Source organism: Corvus hawaiiensis, chromosome 18, assembly GCF_020740725.1.
Source record: "Corvus hawaiiensis isolate bCorHaw1 chromosome 18, bCorHaw1.pri.cur, whole genome shotgun sequence".
Taxonomy (NCBI): Eukaryota; Metazoa; Chordata; class Aves; order Passeriformes; family Corvidae; genus Corvus; species Corvus hawaiiensis.
The window spans coordinates 11,855,870-11,877,254 of NC_063230.1; the positions used below are offsets into that span (position 1 = coordinate 11,855,870).

A 21,385-nucleotide genomic window follows, 5' to 3' on the forward strand; every position below is an offset into this window, starting at 1 on the left:
TCTCCCACTGGCAGATGCACAGCAGCCGTTTGACCAATAGCAAATCACCAGAGCTTCATTCTGTTTTCACTTTCCTGCTCCCTTGACAGCCCTCCTGATCCTGCTTTTTCATGGGTTTTAATTAGAGAAGCAGCTCAGCCATGAAGCTGGGCTGAGATCAGGGGCCGTGTCCCAGGCTGCAAACATGCATCTCTGGCCAGTGCAATGAGGAACATCCACGATGTGCTCCCTTCAAGCCATGTGACGCTGCAGTTGCACAAAAATGTCCCACTTTGAAAAGCAGCTGCCTCTCCTTGTTTTGCAAGGTTTGCTCCACACCACAGGATAACTCACATCCCTCTGTACCACCACATCCAGGTGCTGAGAGTGGCTGACACTGCGAAGGGAAAGGCCAGTTGTGCTCACCCCACCATAAACCAGCTGGAAAAGGGGCAAACAGCCCTTTGCTGGGTGTACAGCACTGGCTGCTGCCCATGTTTTTCCCTTTCCCCTCAGAGAACAGCTCAGCTGAGCCCTGTGGAAGCCCACAAGAGCTTTCCAGCCGGTTATGCAACTCCCTTTGGCGGAGCAAAGGGATTCCTGAGGAAGAGGGGAAGACGGGGCTCCACTTGGTGCCAAAGCGGCGTCAACTGATCCGCCACGGCTGCTCTCCACTTAAAGTAGGACAAAGCCTCCTTTGGAGCTGTTTCTCCTCTTTTTCCAAGCAGCAGAGCCGACGACATCCCAGGGATGCTCAGCCACGGACAGGACACATCAAAACGTCTCTTGTGCCTCGTGTAGTCTTAAAAGTCAGATTCATCTTAGAAATTCACCAAGAGGGTGGAATGTGCTGGGTTTTCCTAATCCAAATAGCTGTAGCAGGAAAAATCCTATTGTGGTCACTGCTATATTAGGAAAAAAGGGACTTATGACATTTTTATATGAGAAAGATTTTATTGGTAGTATTTTTGTGAGTATGAACCTTCCAAAACTGGCCAATAGAATATTTTTCCGTTTGAAAATACCTTTCACCAGAAACCCATGAAGTACATCAGCTTTTAATAAATAAAAAAAAAACACTAAGAGGGGAGGAATGGCAAATCATATTTCTCCCATGTCAAAATCACCTGTCTCAAAATTTTCTGAGCTGAATTTTTTTACTTTTGGTATCAAAAATGTGATTTTAACAAGCTCGAGATGGACTTGACATAGAGCTCAGTGTTGACAGCTACTGTTGAGGGCAGATTTCAAATGGAGACCAGCTGTTGAGACTGGGAAACCACTGGCTTGGTGGAAATCAAGGCCTGGCTGTGGTGTGCAGGGTACACCCGTGAGAAGAGTGTAAGGAAGTCTCCAGCAGGAATCCTGCCGCTGGCTGGCTGGGATTGAGGTTTCATTCCATTTCTGCACAAGGTTTGAGTCCTTGGAGAGCCCCAAGGCAAAGCTGGAGGCTCAGGAGCAGCCAGCAGCCCCGAGCTCCTCACAGCGTTCTGCACAGGAGCACACAGGATCCACAAGTTTTGTTGCTGGAGGGAGATCACGGCACTGTGTGTTTTGTAAATAAAACATGACACTAAGAAAACTCCTGCCTGTGCGTCATCACCTCCCTTTGGAACAGGACACGGACCCTTCCATCTCCAGATCAGCCTCGCAGCTTGTTCCAGCTGCTCCTCTTTTGTCTGACAAATTGGTGCCATCCACCCCCAAAACCCTGCTGAAATTTGGGGGTTAGCAAAATATTTTAGGCATGAGAAGCAAGAGGTGTGCATGAGGCTTTATCTTGATTGTAACACCAGGCAAGCTGGGTGCAAACAGAAGGAGTTATGAAAACATTGGAATCCTGGCTGTGGAGCAAGTTAGGAAAAATAACACCTGACCTACAAGTCACCCATTCTTGTTCTGGCAGTGTTTGCAAAGCCCGTGTAGATCTTTGTTTGAAATGTACACAAACACGCTGAATTTCATGGGCTTAGCAAATATGTAATCTACAAGTGTGGGTGCCTCGCGTTTCTTAGGATCCACCTACAAACAGGGATATATCAGGGAATATTTAATTATTTTTTTTGCACATATATTCACGTACGTATGTGTACATAGTGTAAATATGCATTATATTGTACACACAGTATAGGCATGTGTATGCATATATATATTTATATATACGTACAGAACAATACTGAAATCTCCTTATTTTTCTTCTGTATGTAGGTGGGTATTAAATATATAATATATATATATTCTTAAACCTAACCAGATTATGAGCAACAATACAATAATAGAGCAACATGTGCAAGGGAGAGTGAGGACAAATCAGTGGGGAAAGATGTTTTATACAGAGGCTTCTAAGGAATGAGAGCAAAGTGGTGATTCGTGGAATTTCGTGGGGGGAAAGGAGGAAAAGACACAGAGGTCTCCAAGCTGTGAGCTGTGAGTGATTTGTGCTGAACAAATCATTCATCATCGCGTATTTAGCAAAGTAGGGAAAAAAGTTGTGGACAAATCGAAAGAAGGGGTGAGGATGTTGGTATATGAAGTGTGAGCTCCAAAATTATGGAATGTTTCAAGCCTGTGTGCAGAGTTTAAGGACAAAGGGATTTCCCTGATTGTTCCCTCTCTGGAAATAAATCTGTTGCCCCTCTAGAAACAAATCATTGTTGTGAGCAACACCAGAGAACAAAATAGTTTCATGATATTGGTAACACCTTGGCTGGGTCCCTCTTCTAATCAGGGTGTGGGGCAAGGCTGGCTATTTCCTGCAGAGAAAAGCTTCCTTATTAAAAAGATAATTTTGTGGTGGCATTTTAATATAACTCTGGCTCTCCACAGAGTCTACTGATATGAAAGGGTCCTTATTTTTTATGAGAATGAGGAAGACCCTGTGTAAAAATTCAGCTCCCTCTAAACAGGACACCAAACGTTGGCAGCTGCTGTTGAGATTTGGAGCTGGAACAAAGCACATCGTTATCAAGGTGATGACGAGGCTTCGACAGATTCACCTTTATTTGTCATTTCTCTTCTTTCCTCCTGGCTACGCCTCTTTTAACAAGAATTGACAGTGCTTTGGACCTTGCCTGGTGTGGTTCAGCAAGTGAGATATATTTTGAAGGGCTGGAGCTGTCCTTCTGAAGTACAGCGTTTCCAAGTGAATTCCCAAATACATCTCCTGGGTTGCAGCTCCATTGCTGAGCTCTCCCCCTCCATCCCAGACCCCAGAGCATTAACAGGAGTGAAAAGGACTCAACACCCCACTAAAGGTGCTCAGATCCCCAAAGGACTCGTCCCTGGAGAGGAGGCAACAGCTAAAGGGTGGGGTGAGATGAGATGAAGATATTTCCAGAAACGAAAACAAGGCCAGGAAGGTTCCTCTGGAAACACAGGACCAATTTTCCTTGTTAAATAATTCAGCTAAGTCCAAGAGAACAACTCGCCCTGCAGAATTAGGAAGGATTTGAAAGAGAAAGAATGCATTCGGCACAAGAGCCGGAGGGGGCCGTTCCCCGAGACGGTGCAGCACAAAAATAGATGTAAATCTGCAAAGGCTGTCACGTTGAAGTAAATCTGAAGTAACTCTATTGTTTTCCGTGGGGTTACTTTGGGTTTACACCAGCGTGACTAAGATTAGCATATCAGCTTGGGCGTGCTCGATACGATAAGTGTTCGCTCGGGGAAGTGGAGCGTTGAGGCTGTGCTTGGAAGGGGCCAGAGCCTGTGTTTCAGGTAGACTCTGCGTCCTCTTATCTCCTTCCTCCCGCAGACCTGAGGTGTGCTGAGACTGCATGTCCTTTGCTTTATCACCCGCGCAGATCCGAACTCTGCTCCGGCTCCACCACGGCGATGAGCTGTAATGAATATTGTATAACCACCGGCAGGAAGAATCTGGCAGGATAGTGGGAGCAATCCACGCAGGGAAGGGAGGGGAGGAGGAAAGAGCTTGACACAGCCATCCCTGCAAATTAAAGTAGGAGTAAATAAAGCAATTAAACAATATTCAACCAGAGATGCAGACTGAACAGTGGGAAAGGCTCGCACAGCCCGTCTCCAGGGCAAACGCAGTCCTGTTTATGAGCACAACCTCATTTAAGTGCTCGCAGCCAAGCTGTGGCAACATATAGAATGAAATAATAGAAGTGTGAAATAAAGTAGAGAGATGCTTTTGAACGAAGAGGTTAATTCCTTTATCCATAAGGATTTGAAAGTGCTGTATGTTTGTTTCTTGAAGGATTTGCAGGTGCAGAGCCACGTGTCTGAAGGTGCTCTGGAGCTGAGGGGCTGCTCGGGACACGTTGCCTCAACTCGTGAGGCAGAGATGGCTCAGCGTGAGGTGAAGAACATGAGAGCTGTGCTACCCCAGCCCTAAAGCGTGGTGAACAGCCCCAAAATCCCACCTGAAGCCACCGTATCCCTCACGCGTGGGTCTGTGGGGCTGTGACTGCAGTGGGGGGACGAGGTGAGGGCGATGGTGGCCCCTTCCTGTTCCCTGCAGACCCCAGCCTGCAGGAACCCTACAAGGCATCGACCTTTCTTCTCAGAAAGGGTGACTAAACATTGGAACGGGCTGCACCGGGAGGCGGTGGAGTCCCCGTCCCTGGAAGCGCTCAAGGAACGACTGAATGGGCCACTTGGTGCCATGGTCTAGGTGACATAGTGGTGCTCGGTTATAGGTTGGACTCGATGATCTCCGAGGTCTTTTCCAACCTAATGGATTCTGGGATTCTGTGACCGCCACCACTGGTTCCGCCGCGCTGTGACTGTCGCGACACCGGGAGGCGGCACCGCCGCACTACTTCCCGTCCCGGAAGCGGAAGGATCCCGCAAGCGGAGACGCATCACCCCGCCCGCTCTTCCCGCCCGGCCTATAAAGGGTTCCCGACGAGCCGCGTCGCGCTCGTAGTATCCGTGCGCCAGGCGAGCCCGCTGAGGGGACGGCGGCCATTTTGTTCAGTGCTGGCTCTGTGCTGAGGGGGCGGGGGGGGGGGGCAGAGAGAACGAGGGAAGGCGCAGAGCAGGAAAGGGCAAAAACGAGACAGAACGAGGAGCGGAGTTGGGCCGGCCAAGCCGCGAGCGGAGCGGCGGGGAAGGCTCCGCCCGGCCGCTGAGAGGCGATGGCGGATATAGACAAGCTCAACATCGACAGCATCATCCAACGGCTGCTGGAGGGTGAGGGTCGGGGACGGCGCGGTTGGGGGGGGGGGGGGGGGGCCGGCGGGGCCAATGCGCCGCGTCCCGCCCGCCCGGCGGGGTCTGAAGGGACACCAAAATGGAGGGGCGAGAGGCGCTTTGTCTGCCTGGGGTCTCCGCCGCCGCCGCCTCCCCGCCTGGCTCAGCCCCGCAGCCCCAACTTTCCCCTCAGCCCATGCGTTTCCCAGGCGGTTCTGCCTTTTGATCCCCCGGTGCAATGCTGGGACCAGCCGGCTGCCCCCTTCTCGTCCCGAGCAGCTCTGAGAGGATGCTTAATTTAGTAGTATTTTCGTAGGAAGATCTTTTAAAAAGCCTGGAGTGTTCTCTTGCCTTTCACGCGTACACATGGGATCAGTGCATGGCTGGGTAGTCGTGGGGTTCTGGAAATAAGACTCAGTGCGTTTCAAGAGTGTTGAGGCAGCTTTTCAGCAAGTCGGGAGGAGACTGTCATGGGTTTCAGTGGGGTTAGCTTTGATTAGCTGCTTGCATTAAAGCTGCCACAGGATTTTGGCTCTTAATTCGTAACATATGGTGGGTTTTTAGGTGTGAATAGAGGGTTGGGGTTTGGTGTTTCAGACAGTCTGAAAAAGGGCTTATTTTCTGGTATTGTTGGTGCTTTGGGGTGAAAAGAGTTGCGTGGGAGTCTGTAAATCAAAAAAAACCCTGAAAGTTGCAGGGGGTGTCTCCAGCATCATCCCTTCACTTGCAGGGATCAGCACTGGACTGGGATTGACAGATTTTAGGCAAAAGGCTGAGAAGTTGCCAGTGACAAATTCTTTTCCAGGCATCAAGGAAAACCATAATTATTCAGAGAAGGAAGCTCTCTTGATCCAGTCTCGTTTCACATGTGTCAGGGCAGGCATCTCATCTGGACTTACTCTTGAAAAGCTTGGTCAGGGATTTAACTTTTTTCCATTTGGCACAAAGTCAGCTGAGAGGTTGCTGAGAAAAATAATGAAGAAACGTCTTTTCTTACACACTTTCCTTCTTACAGGATTTTGCTTGTGTAATGCTTGGATAGCAAAAGGTCAGGCAGAGGAACAGAAATTCTACTCTAGAAATCAATTGGAGTTAAAAAATCCTATAGATGAATTATGGGATTATTGAATAAGTAAAAGTAAATGGGGTTTTTCCTCTGATCCGTTTTGGGTTTTGCCTGTTACCAATTTAAACTGCCCTGGTTTCAATTATTTAAAGACTTCCCTTCATAAAGTTAGACCAAGATTTTCCTGAAAATCCGGTAGTACTACTTGTAAATGTCAGGTCTCGTATGTCATATGTTTGGTGACATATTAATACATGCTCAGTTTAACTGCACATATTAGTTACAGTCCTTACTGATTTCTCCTAGTGTAACTAATGTGATATTTTCAAAGTGGAAATTTCAATTTTTAAAAGTATGGATTACACCTTTTCCTTGAAAGAAATATGAGTGATTTCTCTGTTTAAAGTTTCAAAAAGTAGTAAGGTGTAGTATGTCAGTATGTTCTGCTTCTACTCAGTTTATATCATCATGAGATGTTTGGAGCAGATAAGAGTTCATAAATCAGGCTTCAGGTTTACTGACATCTTTTAAGAGGTGCTTCATGCAATTACAGACGTTACCTGAGGTTGCATCAGCTGCCAGAACTGAAATTAATTTTTTTTTTTCCCTTTATTAATATTGCTGCTGGGATTTTGGATTCCTTGAGGCAATGATTGTCTTTCAATATTTAAAACAATTACTGGTGTTAGTAACCTATGCTAGTGCTTTATTTGATTATTAAATGTCTGTTCTAAACATCTTTGCCAGACAGAGAGTAATGACTGACCTTTTTGAATGTCACTTTTATACTTTTTTTTTCCTAAAATATTGCTGCATTTTAGCACACACTGCATTTTAGATTTAGATCAAACAAATTATTGTTTTTCAGTGCAGTTCTGGCAGAACAAGTGCATAATATTAGTTACACAAAGTGTGGTATGCCCGTGAGCTCTGTGTCAAGGGATACCCCTTCAGACAAGGCTGCACACAGATTAAAATCATACTCAGGCATGAAAACACTGCAAAATCTGGTTTAATAATCAGCTCACAAACTGAATTGCCCAAATCCTTGTGCAAGCTGTAATTTTAGAGCAATTTGGTATTCCATTATAGCTCTCTTTAAACTTTAAATACTTACACGTTTTTATAGCAGTTAACTTTAGGTGACTTGGCTACTAAAATTTAAAGAGTATGAGCAGGAAGCTTAGCTCTTTGTACAGGTAACAAACCCCAGTACTAAGGAGATACTTGAAATCCTGGAAATCAGTGAGCAGATACGCTTAGGCTGGTATCTGTGCTATCATATGCTTTAGCATTGCCCTTTTGGAAGAAGCAGTGAATCAAGTCTAATGGTTGAGGTAAAGTGAAGGGTGAATAATAAATTACTCTTGTTTTTGTCCTTAATACAGGGTATTAATAATGTATTCGTGAGGGATTTTAGTTGCTTTCTATCCTGACTCCTCTGCTCAACTCACATTATTCTTACTTTTCCCCCAAATAGTGATGTTCTCCCACCCACATTTAGGCTATTTAGGTGAAATTATTAGCTTGTTCTTTAAAAGGCCTAGAAGTATATACTTCAGCTTCTCATTCTAAGGTAAATATTTGAAGAGTCTTCCTTGCTCCAGATGTTTATAGTACAGAACCATTTGGCATTGAAATGTCACAAAAAACCATTTTTCAGTAGCATTGTTCTCAACCTTGGAAAGCCATTCAGGGAAAACATTGAAAATACTGACTTTTTTTGCTGTAATTGAATTCATATTTGCTCCCTTCTTTACTAGTGAGGGTTCTGTCCTGCTAGGAGCAATTTCCTGCATACAGGTTGTCTGACTTTGTGACTTTTGGTAACTGTAATGTCCACAAGAATAAGACTCCTAAAGTGTAGTAAGTAACAGTGCCCTGCACTGAGTACTGAAATGTTTTTAAGTGTCCTTGATAGTGGATAAAGGCTCAGATATTGATGGAACTAATTCACCTTCCTGAGGAATAAGAGGGGTCAAACATGAGAGCAAATTATGCCCCTCCTAGCAGGGGTGCTGTAGGCAGCAACTGTGGCTTTGAGTGTGTGCTAAGTCCAAACTGCCAGCAGACAAGAAGAAGCTAAAAAACTCCTTGTAAGATAAAAAATCAGTGGCACCTGTATGGTCTTGGGAAGGGTTCCAGGAAATGGCAGAGTTCCTGCTTGCTTCTGTAAAGAATGAGTGACAAATCCTGAGACTCCCTGAGTGTGAGCATGGCTTCCTTTCTGTGTCTTGTCAGATGGTGTTCCTATGACTCGAGCCCCTTATCCATTTTCCTTCATCTCGTGTGCTGGCAGCTTTTCCAGATAAGTAGGGTCTGGTTTGGAGCTCACAGTCACATATTTAGAAAACACGATGCAAGTGTATTAGTCTTACCATGGTTACAATAAATAATGGGTAAAATAACACAGTTGCAACATACCTAAGTGACCCAAGTTGAAACGTGTTTCTGCAAATCTTTCCTGTGCTGCATCCTCTGCAGGCACTGTTAAGGGAAAACTAACTAATGAATGGAGGCTACTTTGGATAAAGCCATGCGAGGCTACAATGGTGGTAGCCATTCTGAAAGCTGAAATCCTGGCTAGTGCACTAAAATCAGCAAAAAGACTCTTAAATCCTTAAACATTTCTGTTTGTACGCCCACAGATTTCTATTCCCAGTAAAGCCTGTTGTAGAGATGTCAAGGCGATATTCTCTCTTAATTTCCTTTAAATGGGGAAAGATTATCATATACTTATTAAAAATAGTTGAGCTAAAGAGCATGGTTAAGATTTTGCTAGCTACAGAGAAGATGTTTTCTTACAAATGCAGTCCTCTAAATTTTTTTTCACCTTTCTGCTAAATACAGCATTAATTGGATCTGCAGGGTTGCTTGCTCTTTAGCTTCGTATACTGGGGTAAGAGTCAGGTTCTCAGAGATGTTAATCTCAAGTGTAGTCACATTTACTTGTGGATGAGTTGGGATGTTGTGAGGAAGTTTCTCATGGACAAGCAGCACTTTTTGCCCTCAAACCATATCATTTTCCCTAGTTTGTGTAGCTTAATGTTAATTGTTTCCTGCTGTGGTGCAGCAGTTTCTAAGAGTGGGAAATAGAAACTCCTTCAGTTCCAAAGACAAGCATTAGATTCTTAGCAATGCCATGGATTCAAATAAGTCTGTTAAATTCTGTGCTTGTTGCCCAGTCAGTGAAGCAGAGGAATTTGTCACCTCTGTTTGTGATCAGTGTGAGTACCTGTTGCTCCTCACCTGTCTGCAGTGTGGAAATACGTTACAAGATGAAAAACTTGGAGTCATGCAGAATCTTCCATTTGAGAACACTGCTGTGGACTTTTGACATACTAGAAAGCAGACTGGAACTTTTTCTTTTTGGAGCCTTGTGCACTGAGGAGATGCTTTTCCATTTCAGTTTTGAATTTGAAGCGATCTGATCAAAGCTGGTAGTGCCTGCAGTAAAGTAAAACCTTTTTTTCCATCAGCCACTTTCAAGTTATTTATTCCCTTTGTGCCTGTGGTGCAAAACTGACTGTGAAACTGTCATTGGGAACTGCTAAAAACTAGATTAAAACCAACCTGCAGTATTTTTGGAAATGTCACTATGATTGCAGACATCTTAATGTAAAACATGGTGAAACTGAGAGACTTGTTTAATAAGCCAGAAAAATGAACTGACCTGTAGATAGACTATTTTCCGTAAAACATTTTCTGTAGGAGAACTTGATTCTCACACTTCAGTTGACAGTATTTCAGCTGCTTCTTTTAATGCAATACTGAATGGAAATGAGATGTTTGCATCACTGAAATTTCTGGCGTTTTTGAACTTCCTGCTATTTTCGAATACTTCTTTAAGTATCTGTCCCTTTCATATTAACCTTGAATGACGTAAAGGACTGTGTGGCACCAAAGCAGGTATTGGAAAATGCCGGCGATGGGTTGGGATGTGGGAGTCTGTTGTACTCTGCATGCATATGGTCTTCAGACTGTTGTACGTTCTCGATCCCACAGCTCCTGACCCATTTATCCCTCCCAGGGAAATGTAGAATCGTTCTCAATGTCAGGCAGTGTTCTAACTCCTGGCAGCTGCAGCTACACTTTGTACTGGTGTTTGCTTCCTCCGTAATGACAGGGGTGCCTCAAGTTCTTGCTCTTCTTCCTTCTCCTTCCTTTCCCCCTCTGCTGGGCGCCTGTCATACTGCACTGTTTATAATACGCTCATTTTAGCGTTGGTATCTCTTGTTGTTTCCATCAGTTTCTCCCTGTCTTGGAAACTGTTAATTTTAATAGTGGGCCCTGTGTTCAAAGCAGTGCCTCTGCAGAGATCATCCAGGCTCCAGGGAAGGATTTTTTTCTGTAGTCATTTCCATCTAGTGAAGAGCTTATTTTTTTACAACTTCTCATATTCGTACAGTAGAAAAGATTTTATGTGCTAGAAGACTGCCCAGACTGGACACTGAAATTCGGGCTCTAGAGAAATGATTTCTAAGAACAGGAACATCTCTGCCTAAAGAGGGTGGGAACATTTTGCTGTCTGGAAATGCTGCAGCAGTGTGTTCAGACACAAATAAAATACCACTTGAAATAGGCTGACTTTTTTCCCCAAGTGATTAATCTTTAGCTTGTTCCACTGTCAGTTCCAGACTGTCATTTCTGAGAGGTTATTTTTTATGCATTGAAAGGGCAAATGTGCCTGTACAGTACTATTGAGCTGCTCTTTTGACTTTATGTCAAGCTGTCAATTAGTATCATACTGTCTGAGCTCTACAAGCTGCCTTATTTTGGTCCAAAGCAGAGAAACAAGCTGTAAACACAACATGTTTTTCACAGGGTATTATTTTTGCCTTTCTTAGAAGGACTAAGTAACTTGAAGATTCAGAGAAACCTTTTAAGAAGTCATTAAGACTGAATATCCTGCATTTCTGTGCCAGCTCTTTCATTGTGGATGAGTAAATCCTTGCAGTAAAAATACAGATTCCTCAAACCAAGATGTACTTCTGCATTTTTGATTCTTCTGAAGCCAAACCCACTTTTGGTTTCCCAGCTTTTCAGGATATATAGGTTAATGTCAGAAGAAATTGAACACACTCGTCTCCTCTGTGCTGGCTCCATGTTGGACAAAGTGGTGAAGATGTCACTGGCAAGCAGAGCTGAACCAAACTTTCCTGTTCTTTCATCCATGGTGTCTGTCCTAGTGAGTCTGGGGAGTGCAGCAAAGCATCATTTCACCTTGTCAAGGTTTTCTACAGGCAGGTGACTAAAACTGTGTGAGGATTATACCAGTTCAAGAAAAATGTATTGGAAAAACCAAGAAAACCTGTGTCTGAAACAGTTTTCAGATCATTTAATCTTGAGCAAAAACCAATGCATATGCTTTATTCATGAGCTTTAGTGACTCAGTGCATTGCATAGTCTGCATAATATTTTGTACTTTTTAATTTATGGATGTGAAATACGGGGTTTGGTTTTAGCAATTTCTGAGAAGATCAAATCATGGCAAGTAGATTTTTGGCTTCACAGAAAACTAAATACAAGTATTTTGTATTATCTCAAAAACAAAGGTGAATTGTAAAATTTAGGATTAAGGGAATGTCTATTTTGTATTTACAGTTCAGCCAGTCTGTCACTTAATTCTAAAAATTTCTGTTCTTTATTGCTTCTGGATATTTGGCATTTTGAGTAACTTGCTGGTTGCTCAGGAGTCTTTGGAAAATTACGGATGAAAAAATTACTGTGTGGATGAAAAGCCTCATGCGTGATAAACTGCTGTGACAAAAATTTAACTTTCATTTACATGCTTCATTACTTCTGAGATACTAATGAAAGACATGAAGTGCAGCGGTAATTCCAATGTTGGCATGGAACGTCGGTGGTGAGTGATAACACGTGGGCAGTGAGGAATGAAGGAGCAGGTAGCGCTTGAAAGCGAACACTGTTAAAGCCATGACTTTTGACCTGCAGTAATGTCACTGTCAGTATACATTGTAATTTGAACTCAAGTTTCATTCGAAGGTTGTTTGAGGAAAGGTGTTATGGTTTAGGGTACTGTCAGTGGTTCTGCAGGGCAGGCAGTGCCACCATGACTGGGGGTCTCTGGGAGTCAGTGTGCAGGGAAGGATTGTGTAGGCAGTAACACTGCAAGTGCCCGTAGAGATCACATCCAGTGACACGGGATTTCACGGCTGTTACACAGTCAGTATTTTATTCGCGGTCTAGATAAGGTGCATGCTCACTGAACAGCGTTTTCTGTGCTTGATCAGAGGCCTGTGTAAAAGTCAGAAGCTTCTGTGCTAGTGAGAAATTGGAACACAACTGTTTTTTGTTCTTGCTGTTCCTAAAACTTGCCTCGAGCACCCCCAGCCTTTCCCACTGCAGTTCTCACTTGGCTTCATACAGCGCAAGGCCCACAGTGACGGCAGAGATTTGAGTCATCTGGAGCTTTCAGATTTCTCACTCTGAGGTTAAACAGTAGCAAAGGAATTAGACTGAAATGGTAGCTAGATACTAAGTTATTTAGGACTTCAGGAAGATAATACTACATAGGTTCTTGTGTTTGAAAGGATTCAGGCTTGTTGCTTGCTCTTTTTGCAATTAAAGACCAGACTTTTTTGGATAAGGGCATAGATTCTTCAGTCTCAATGCCATAGGAGTTGCTCACAGTAAGTCACCTAAGCTGGCAGCCTTAGCAGTGGAGGGATTATGTTTCTGGAGTTGTTGGCAGAGTGTTTCCAGGCATCTGAGACTCAAGTTCTTGGTGATTTGGCTTTGATGTGGCTGAACCAATGGGTTACATTGTAGAAGATACTCCTCCTTTTTGTTCTTCAGCCTTATCACTGTTACATGTTGTCACTGGTTTTGACACCAAATAAAAATACAGGCTTCACCAGTAATGGCATACTCACAATTTTTTTTTAATCCAATCTTAACCCTGATAAATGCTGTTGCATGCAATTTGTGCCATAGTTACAGCACTGCTGCTGTAGAAATGTCCTTTGTATTTCTGGGCAGCAGAAGAGGGGGTGTGAAACTTGTTCAGGCCAGGCTGATGTCCTTGTCCAGAGCAGGAAGGAAAGTTTTAATGGGTGTTAAAGGAACAAACTGTTGGGAATTGTTGCAGTGGGGGAGATTGAAGCAGTGTTGGAAGGGTGTGAAGGATGGGAGTTAGGAGGGGGAAGTACTTTGGGGCTGGGAGATTGATCTCCTACTGCCTTACCTTTTACTGTGCTCAAAGGCAGTGATGATGACAGCTGTTTTGTCATCATGATCCAAAACTATTGCCTTACTGATAGGCCTGATCTTCCAGTCCTGTGCTTATTTTTCTTCCCTGTTTTCCAGCTGTAGCGTAGAACGGGGCAGTACAGGATTTAGTGGTGCTGTGGTCTTGTTTGGGTACTGTCTTGGGCAAGGTGATTTGCTGGTTATGGGAAACTTGCACATTTGTTGGTGATAGAATGGCAGATGCCCTTTTCTCAAGTTCAGACAGCTTTCCAGAGAACAAGCATATAACTGCTTCACTAAAAAATAGCATGTAAATAGTGACATTGTCCAGGATGGATTTTAGAACTAAATAGAACTAAACTGATGCTATTTAAAATGTGACATTTTTAACGGGGGAAGTGTTGAGCCATGAATTCTGTTAAATGATAGAAGCATACGACTGGAGCAGAACACACTCCCCAGGGGTTTCCCTGGCACTGCCATTTCACCCTGGTACCCCGATCTTACCCTGGTACCTTCTCATTCAGTGCTACTCTAGCATTTAGTCAGGCTCTTAAAATAACACCAGGGATGTCGCTGGGTTTGATAACTGACTTCTGGCTCCTCCTGACAGTGCGAGGATCAAAACCAGGCAAAAACGTCCAACTTCAAGAGAATGAAATTAGAGGACTGTGCTTGAAATCCAGAGAAATCTTCCTGAGTCAGCCTATTCTACTAGAACTTGAAGCTCCACTGAAAATCTGTGGTGAGTACTGTGAGTTTTGGTTTGATCTTGGGGGAGGTGTCAGGTAAATACAGACCGTAAGGAGAGAACAAGTCCAGATGCTACTTTCACTTACTAACAATGAAACTAATAAATAATTGTAGCAAAAGGCAAAATAAAACCCTGCTGGATATGTAGGGCAGAGGAGTGGAGAGGGGGTGACATGTGGGAGTTGTATTTGGGACCAAAATAATCCAAACCCAAAAAGCAGCTGGTCCAGTTTTACCAGGTTGGGGGAGAGATTGACATGAAGTTTTGGAAAGAAGTTATCAAATAAAAAATGTTTGGCCCAATTGTGACTGAACAAGGGGAAACAATGAGGAAGCCCAGTATTTATTGTGCTGCCATGCAAAGCTGAACAGTGGTTTGACAGTATTTTAAAATCCTGCTGGAAACTTAAATTTCTGTTCCTTGGAATTACTTTCTGGTTTGGTTTCACCATATTGCATACAGCAGTGTTCATTTTGCACACATGTACATGTCTACTTATGCTAAAGAAATGAAGAATGTCAACTTAAAAGCCTCAATAAATGCACTTTTGAAAGCTTCCAGCAAACAGCATTTTACCTTACTCTAAAACAGAGGACTTATTTCAGTTTGAAGTAGCTCATTTCATATTTATAATATTGGTAGTCCAAAATCACGATTTAGTGTTCTGCTTGTCAGAAACAAGCCCATGATTTAAACCAAAGGCAGGAATACCAATTTCATTTTTGATGCAGTTTCACTGCTAGAATTTGAATTACTGAGTGTTTCCAGAAAACACAGTTGGTTTCTTGGAATCTTGATTTTGTTTTACACACTCAAATATTTTTGAGTAGCTACATGCAACTTCATGCAGTTAACCATTGCATAGATGTCAAAATGTGATAATTCTGTATACATTAACTGTCATTTTAAGTATGTTATGGGCAGTATCTAACTGCAAGCTTTTTTCTTTCTGAAGCAACTTTGACTTGTTCTTTCTCTAGAATCAATCAAAGATGTAGTGAAGGGTCACTTAAGTGTCATGTCTGATTCCCATTGCAGGTGACATCCATGGACAATACTATGACTTGCTTCGACTCTTTGAGTATGGGGGTTTTCCACCAGAAAGCAACTACCTGTTCCTTGGTGATTATGTTGACAGAGGAAAACAATCTTTAGAAACAATTTGTCTTCTATTGGCCTACAAAATTAAATACCCAGAGAACTTTTTCCTCCTCCGAGGGAACCACGAATGTGCCAGCATCAATAGAATTTATGGGTTTTACGACGAATGTAAGTAACAGGCGTGTGTGCCTCTGGCTGGGGACAGCAGGGTGGCAGTGTTAGATGGTTCCTTCCTGACTTGAAATGCCCTCTGTGCTCTTTAGAGGGGCCCTTGGCCTATTTCAGAAAGGGGAGTCTGTCCTTGCCCTGGTCCTGTTGGATCCTCACAGTACAAAGCAGCAACCAAGTGGGTAATTTTATTTGTTGGCTGGTGTGTTAACTAACAAATCTCAGTGGTACAAGTCATCTGATAAGGGCATCTAATGAGAGATGGGAGAATTTAATTTGATGTGCATTACGGAAGTTCGCCTCTGTCTCATTCATCTGAGGGACGATGATGACAGGTACAGACTGTGGATGGGGGCTGTACATAGACCTTACCCGAACACAAGAAGTAGTTTCACTGTGAAGCAGAAGCCAATGTTCCTGTTTCAAAGGATGTGATTTAATCCAGATAATGGAGAGATGATACTACTAAATTAATTGTGCACCGAAGCATGTTGGAACTTGTGTGGTGGGACATACTTGGCTTGCAGATGACAAGATGTGCACTCCATGTCTTGTTCTCCAGTGAGGAAACAAAGATGTGTGGTATTTCAGAGTTGTCTCCTCAGAGATTAATCACAGGCTTAGTCATATATCACAAATATGTTCAGGGTTCATATCTGGGAGAGTCCCTGTGAAATTTATAAAACTGTAGCGGTTTCATTTTTCAGTCCTTGTTTCGTTTTTCAGTCCTGTTTATTTGCTGAAAGTGAGTTTATGTGGTAAAGCAGAATTTTAAAGAAAATCTGCTTTTCAAGAATTGCTGTCTTCCCCTGGAAGAAACGGCAAATGGCAAGATTTTCTGCAATAGATCAAATTCTCCAAGGGATGATTTTCCAAAGCAGAGTTGGGACTGGAGAGCCTGGCTGCCAACAGTGGAATGTTGTTCTGTTGAACAGACTTATGGTGTCCTCGAAGCTGTGCCACACTGAGAGACCTTTGCCACTGTCTGTAAACAATAAAATAAGTCAGTGGGTATCAGAAAAGATAAATTATGTGTAGGCTCTAATGCTGACTTTTTGCAAATCTCAGTAAACTTAAGGCATCTGTGTTTGTTTGGTTGGATTGTGCTAGAAAAGCACATTGACTGGGTTTTTCTCCCCACTCTCCTCTAGGTAAGAGAAGATACAATATTAAGCTGTGGAAAACCTTCACAGACTGTTTTAACTGTTTACCAATTGCAGCTATTGTGGATGAGAAAATATTCTGCTGTCACGGGGGTGAGTAGCAGTTCCCTAGGCGATGTCTGAGGAACTGGAGTACTCAGTCATGGCAGTTTCATGTTTACCTTGCTGAAGCTTCAAAACGTAGGGATTTTGCTCTGCCTTGGCTCGTGTGTGAGGAAGGGTTGGGCTCGAGGAGTGTCAGTTTTGTGAATCACAGAGCCAGTTTGGACATGATGATCTGCCCTTCCTTTTCCACCAAAAGGCACGTTTAATAGCCTCTCCTTTGGAGTAGAGTCCTTGTAGGGTTTTCTAAGATGGCCAGGACTTTGATGTCTGTCCTGGACATACCTGTTTTCATAGAAGTCAGAGTGGTTTGGGTTGGAAAGCACCCTTGGGGTCATTTGGTAGAATTCCCCCAGCGTGGGCAGGGATGTCTGTCACTAGGTCAGGTTGCTCCAAGCCTTCTATGACCTGATGGGTTTAATTTGTAGAAATTGGTTTATGCCACATGATGCCACTTTTTCAGGTCATAAAATACAGATTGCACCTTAAATGTTTTATCACTTGTGAGTCATTACAGTTGTCCAGGGACTCAGATCAGTGGAAAATGGTCTGAGATGGGTTTGATGTTGTATTTCATCTTAACTGGGCCTGATCATCACGGGGAACATTCCCTGTGATTTCTGGTGTTGATGCCTCTTTTATTTAACAGCTCTTTTATCAGACACTTGCAAAATATTAGTGAGATTACTGTAATCCTGTAAAACGTGGAAATGGCCTTGCTTTATCTTGCTTCCAGTAAATCTCCTAGAAAGTGACTTCTGTTCCAAATGCTTTAGAACAAATGCTGGTTTTAAAAAACATCAGTGAATGTTGCCATTGAGCTGCATAAAATGGCAGCGGTGAATCACTTTGAATACAAGTTATTTTTGTCCTGGATGAATGTCAGTGTTGCAGAGCAAAGCTGGACTAAGCTGTGGCCTGCCTGTGTCTTCCCTGTGAACAGGTTTGTCACCAGACCTTCAATCAATGGAGCAGATCAGACGAATCATGCGCCCCACGGATGTACCGGACCAAGGTCTCCTGTGTGATCTCCTGTGGTCTGACCCTGACAAGGATGTCTTGGGCTGGGGTGAAAATGACAGAGGAGTGTCCTTCACTTTTGGTGCTGAAGTGGTTGCTAAGTTTCTCCATAAACATGATTTGGATCTCATATGTAGAGCTCATCAGGTATTTTCATTTTGTACTTAAAACCATAGAATAATTTAGGTTATGGGGACCTGAGGTGGTCACCTGGTCCAGCTCACGGTGCTGAGGGTCTTGTCCAGCCAAGCTGTAAATATCAGTGAGGTTTTCTTAATGTGTCCCAGTGTTTAACAGCCCTTATAATGAACATTTTAATATAAACTGACTCTCCTGAACAAGGGCTTTCTCAATGCTAATGGACTCTGTTGCTGAGCTGGTTCGTGGGACGCTCCTGTTTTGGTGTAAAAGTTTGGAATTCATGCTCCTTAAACATAGCCGGGTTTTCAGCTGCTGCCTCTGGAAAAAGTTGCTTTACACCTTGTCAGGAGGAAGCTGCCCAGACTAACTCTTTCGCTTCTATCTCTAAAGGTTGTTGAAGATGGATACGAGTTTTTTGCAAAAAGACAATTGGTAACTCTCTTTTCTGCCCCAAATTACTGTGGAGAATTTGATAACGCGGGTGCCATGATGAGCGTGGATGAAACACTAATGTGCTCTTTCCAGGTACGGTGTCTGAAGATTTTCCCTCCTATTTAGTGAGGTCACTCGTGACATTTGTGCTATTTTGAATCAATGTTTTACTGTTAAACAACAGTAACACTTGTTTCAGATAGATCTTTACAGCTGCCACATATAGACAGGGCAGTGTTTGCACTCATATTTTCAAAAGTGTGCTAAGCCCGTGCTGGTGTGAGTAGGGGGAACCGTTTTATCCTGGAATTAAATCACCCAGGCAAAGGTGCTGGCTGTCAGCTGCTCCCACTGCTGTGGGCTCTGGAGCAGCTGATCCCAAGCCCCGGCCTAGCACAGAGCAGGAAACACATTGATTTCCTGGCACATTTAAACTTGTCCAGAAGACCCATGTAGTGCCTTTAGCAGTGAATTACTGTTTGACTGGAAGATAGCTAAAACTTTTTGCTAAATGACCCCTCTGTCTTTTCAGATTTTGAAACCTGCAGAGAAGAAGAAGCCCAATTCCAGCAGACCCGTAACACCTCCCAGGGGTATGATCACAAAACAAGCCAAGAAATAGTCACTTTGGCACTGCCTTGTTGGGACTTGTATCATAGTCTATAACCTCCATTTTTAAACCTGTCATGTGTGCTGTTCAGCTTGCTCAAAATAGATAATGTGTTTGTGATTTTCCTTTCCATTTGATGAATGGCATTTGCTGGTTGTAACAGCGAATGAAAGACTTTGCTCCCTCCCAGGAAAAGAGTTTGAAAGTCCCCCTGTGTCGGTGTTCCAGCTGCACACTCCACAGCATCTCCCTGCCAGCCGGGTAACTGAGGGGCTGGTGGGACCTGTACCATGAGTAGTGTAAATCTTGTTCTTTAGGATCTAAAGAGGGCACTCGTGTGCTGTGAGAGTAGAGATTGTTCCTGTCAGCGATTACATACTGTTTATACAAACCACTGTGAACTTTTTTTATGTTTTATTTCGTTTTAAAGGGATTGCTTTTCTTTTAATGTCTTGTCATGTACACGTTTAGTTTTATTGCTGTCGACATTAGGGATAACCTTCAACCTTGCCAGCACCACTGGTAGGATGTATATTTAATTCAGATACACGTCCCTCTCCGTATACTTCAATGACAATTAAAGCCATTATTTTAAGTGTTTGTGTCTCTTTCCTGAAGCCAAAGTTTGCTTAGAAACCCGTTTGTACACAACCCCCCTGCTGTGTTGGCCGGGCTTCCCATCCACGCCTTCCTCTCGGAGAGAAAAGGAAGTCCTGGCTGGAAATAGCAGATAGAAAGGCTTGTCCATGCTCCAAGTGAACATGTTTTTGTACAGTTCCTGTGCGTTCAGTCGAGCAGATCACAGTGCTGAGACAGCAGTCCCGGGGCAGTGACACAAATGGCTCTGGATCTGCTGGAAGGGGTTTGTGCATTTCAGCATAAAGACTTTGTTCTACAAAGAAACCTAGAAACTCACTTGATAAGCCAACCAGAGGTGTTGATCTTGATCACTGGTTTATATAAATCTCTCACAGAATCTTGTTTTTTAAAAACTGTTGATCTTTTTTGAACAGATGACAGTGTACAATACCATGTAGTGAAAATCACTTATTAAATGAAGAAATTGTTAAATCTTCTCAGTGTCAGTTTATCACAACATATACACTACTGCTCTCCAAGGGCCTGACATAGAGAAATAAATTGTTCTGGAAACCCATGGATTCTTGGTTTGGATTTGTCTGAGCTGCAAGAGGTGATTTTAAACAGCAGTGTTTGGTTTAGCTCAGATCTGGAGCTTCAGGCTTGGCCCCTCCCAGCTGAGGGGTGCAGCTCCTGCAGCCCTGCATGTGGGGCCACTGTTTGCTACAGCCCTGCTCGGGGCTGGGCAGCAGCACAGGGGCGTGGGAGGACGCAAAGCTCGGCTCCCGTTCATTGTTCTGTGCACTGAAGGGTTGACCTTGAGTGCAAGTGCTGCTCTGAGAGGGTTGGAGCTGAAACCAGACCCATTTCCTCTGGTTTTTAATTAGAGAACTAAATTTCTGGTGAAATGGGGAACCTGAGTCCATTTTATCACTGCTCACAGGAGGCTCGGTGGGGATGGGTGAGTGTGTGCCAGCTCTGGGCACTCAGCTGTTGGCCCGCACAGGACACAGGAACAGCCTGAGGTCCCTCACTGCCATGTGGAAAATGCTGTGGGGAGGCAGCCACTCCCTACCCAGTGCCTGCTCTAGGACAGCTGCAGCGCTGGTGCATCTGCTTAGGAACGAGTTTGTCACTGGAATGCCCAGCTCTGTCGTGGTGCCCCACTGAATTCCCCTCTACTTCTGCAGTGAGTGGGACCTGTTTGCCCCAAACGCCTTTTCTGGGCAGTCCTCAGCCATTGGTTTTATCTTTTCAATGTATTTCTCTGAATTGGAGCCATTTTCCTACTCTGAAGAAATGTTTCCCTTCCCTCTACAGCTGATTAATCAAAAACCTCTTACTAAGCTCGCTAGATCAGATGTCACAGATTACCTGTTAAGGCTCTCTCACAAACTTACTTTCACCCTTTGAATCACACTTGTGGTTTCCTTTATAGCTCTATAATTTTTCTCCCTCCTCGTCCAACACCCTGTATGTCTGTTATTGCTGTGCTGAGTGCCAGCACACGTGGAACCGGTTGGGATGTGCCTGCTCTCGAAGGGACACAGTCACCCGTCCTCGCTGGCCGTGCTGCCACACCTTTGTCCTCCATGGCTTGTTTTTTTGTCTCCCCAAATGCAGTTTCAGTGACACAGGTGCCTATTCTGGGCTGTGTTCTCTGCCTGGCTGCATTCCCCGAGGCTGGGTCATTCCTCAGGCTCCCCCGGGTGGAGGTGGATGGGTCCTGTCCCACCATGGCAGCAGGAAGGGAAGAAAAGGAGCTGCTGGTCCTGCTGTGGGTTTTGTTCAAAAGCTCCAGCGTGTTTTATGGCTGTTTGCTGGGGTTGGGTTGTTTTGGTCAGTGGAGGAAGAGAGGAGGAGTACGTGCTGATTGCCAGTTGTTTTTCCATAATAATACT

At 43.9% G+C, this 21,385-nt stretch overlaps 1 protein-coding gene across 1 annotated transcript; it reads left to right on the plus strand.

Moving 5' to 3' along the window:
• The first annotated feature begins 4,939 nt into the window (after window positions 1-4,939).
• PPP1CC (protein phosphatase 1 catalytic subunit gamma) lies at window positions 4,940-19,976 on the plus strand. Its single transcript, XM_048322398.1, has 7 exons — window positions 4,940-5,136; window positions 14,028-14,159; window positions 15,207-15,437; window positions 16,589-16,693; window positions 17,646-17,869; window positions 18,254-18,388; window positions 18,828-19,976. Exons 1-7 carry the CDS (start codon window positions 5,082-5,084, stop codon window positions 18,915-18,917), a joined length of 972 nt encoding a protein of 323 aa, XP_048178355.1. The 5' UTR covers window positions 4,940-5,081; the 3' UTR covers window positions 18,918-19,976.
• Window positions 19,977-21,385: the final 1,409 nt, after the last annotated feature.

Excerpts from the sequence above, each read along its gene's own strand:
- PPP1CC (XM_048322398.1), top strand. The coding sequence starts at position 5,082 with ATGGCGGATATAGACAAGCTCAACATCGACAGCATCATCCAACGGCTG. Across the intron at positions 14,160-15,206 it reads AGCTCCACTGAAAATCTGTG|GTGACATCCATGGACAATAC; the intron begins GTGAGTACTGTG and ends TTCCCATTGCAG. Across the intron at positions 15,438-16,588 it reads TTATGGGTTTTACGACGAAT|GTAAGAGAAGATACAATATT; the intron begins GTAAGTAACAGG and ends ACTCTCCTCTAG.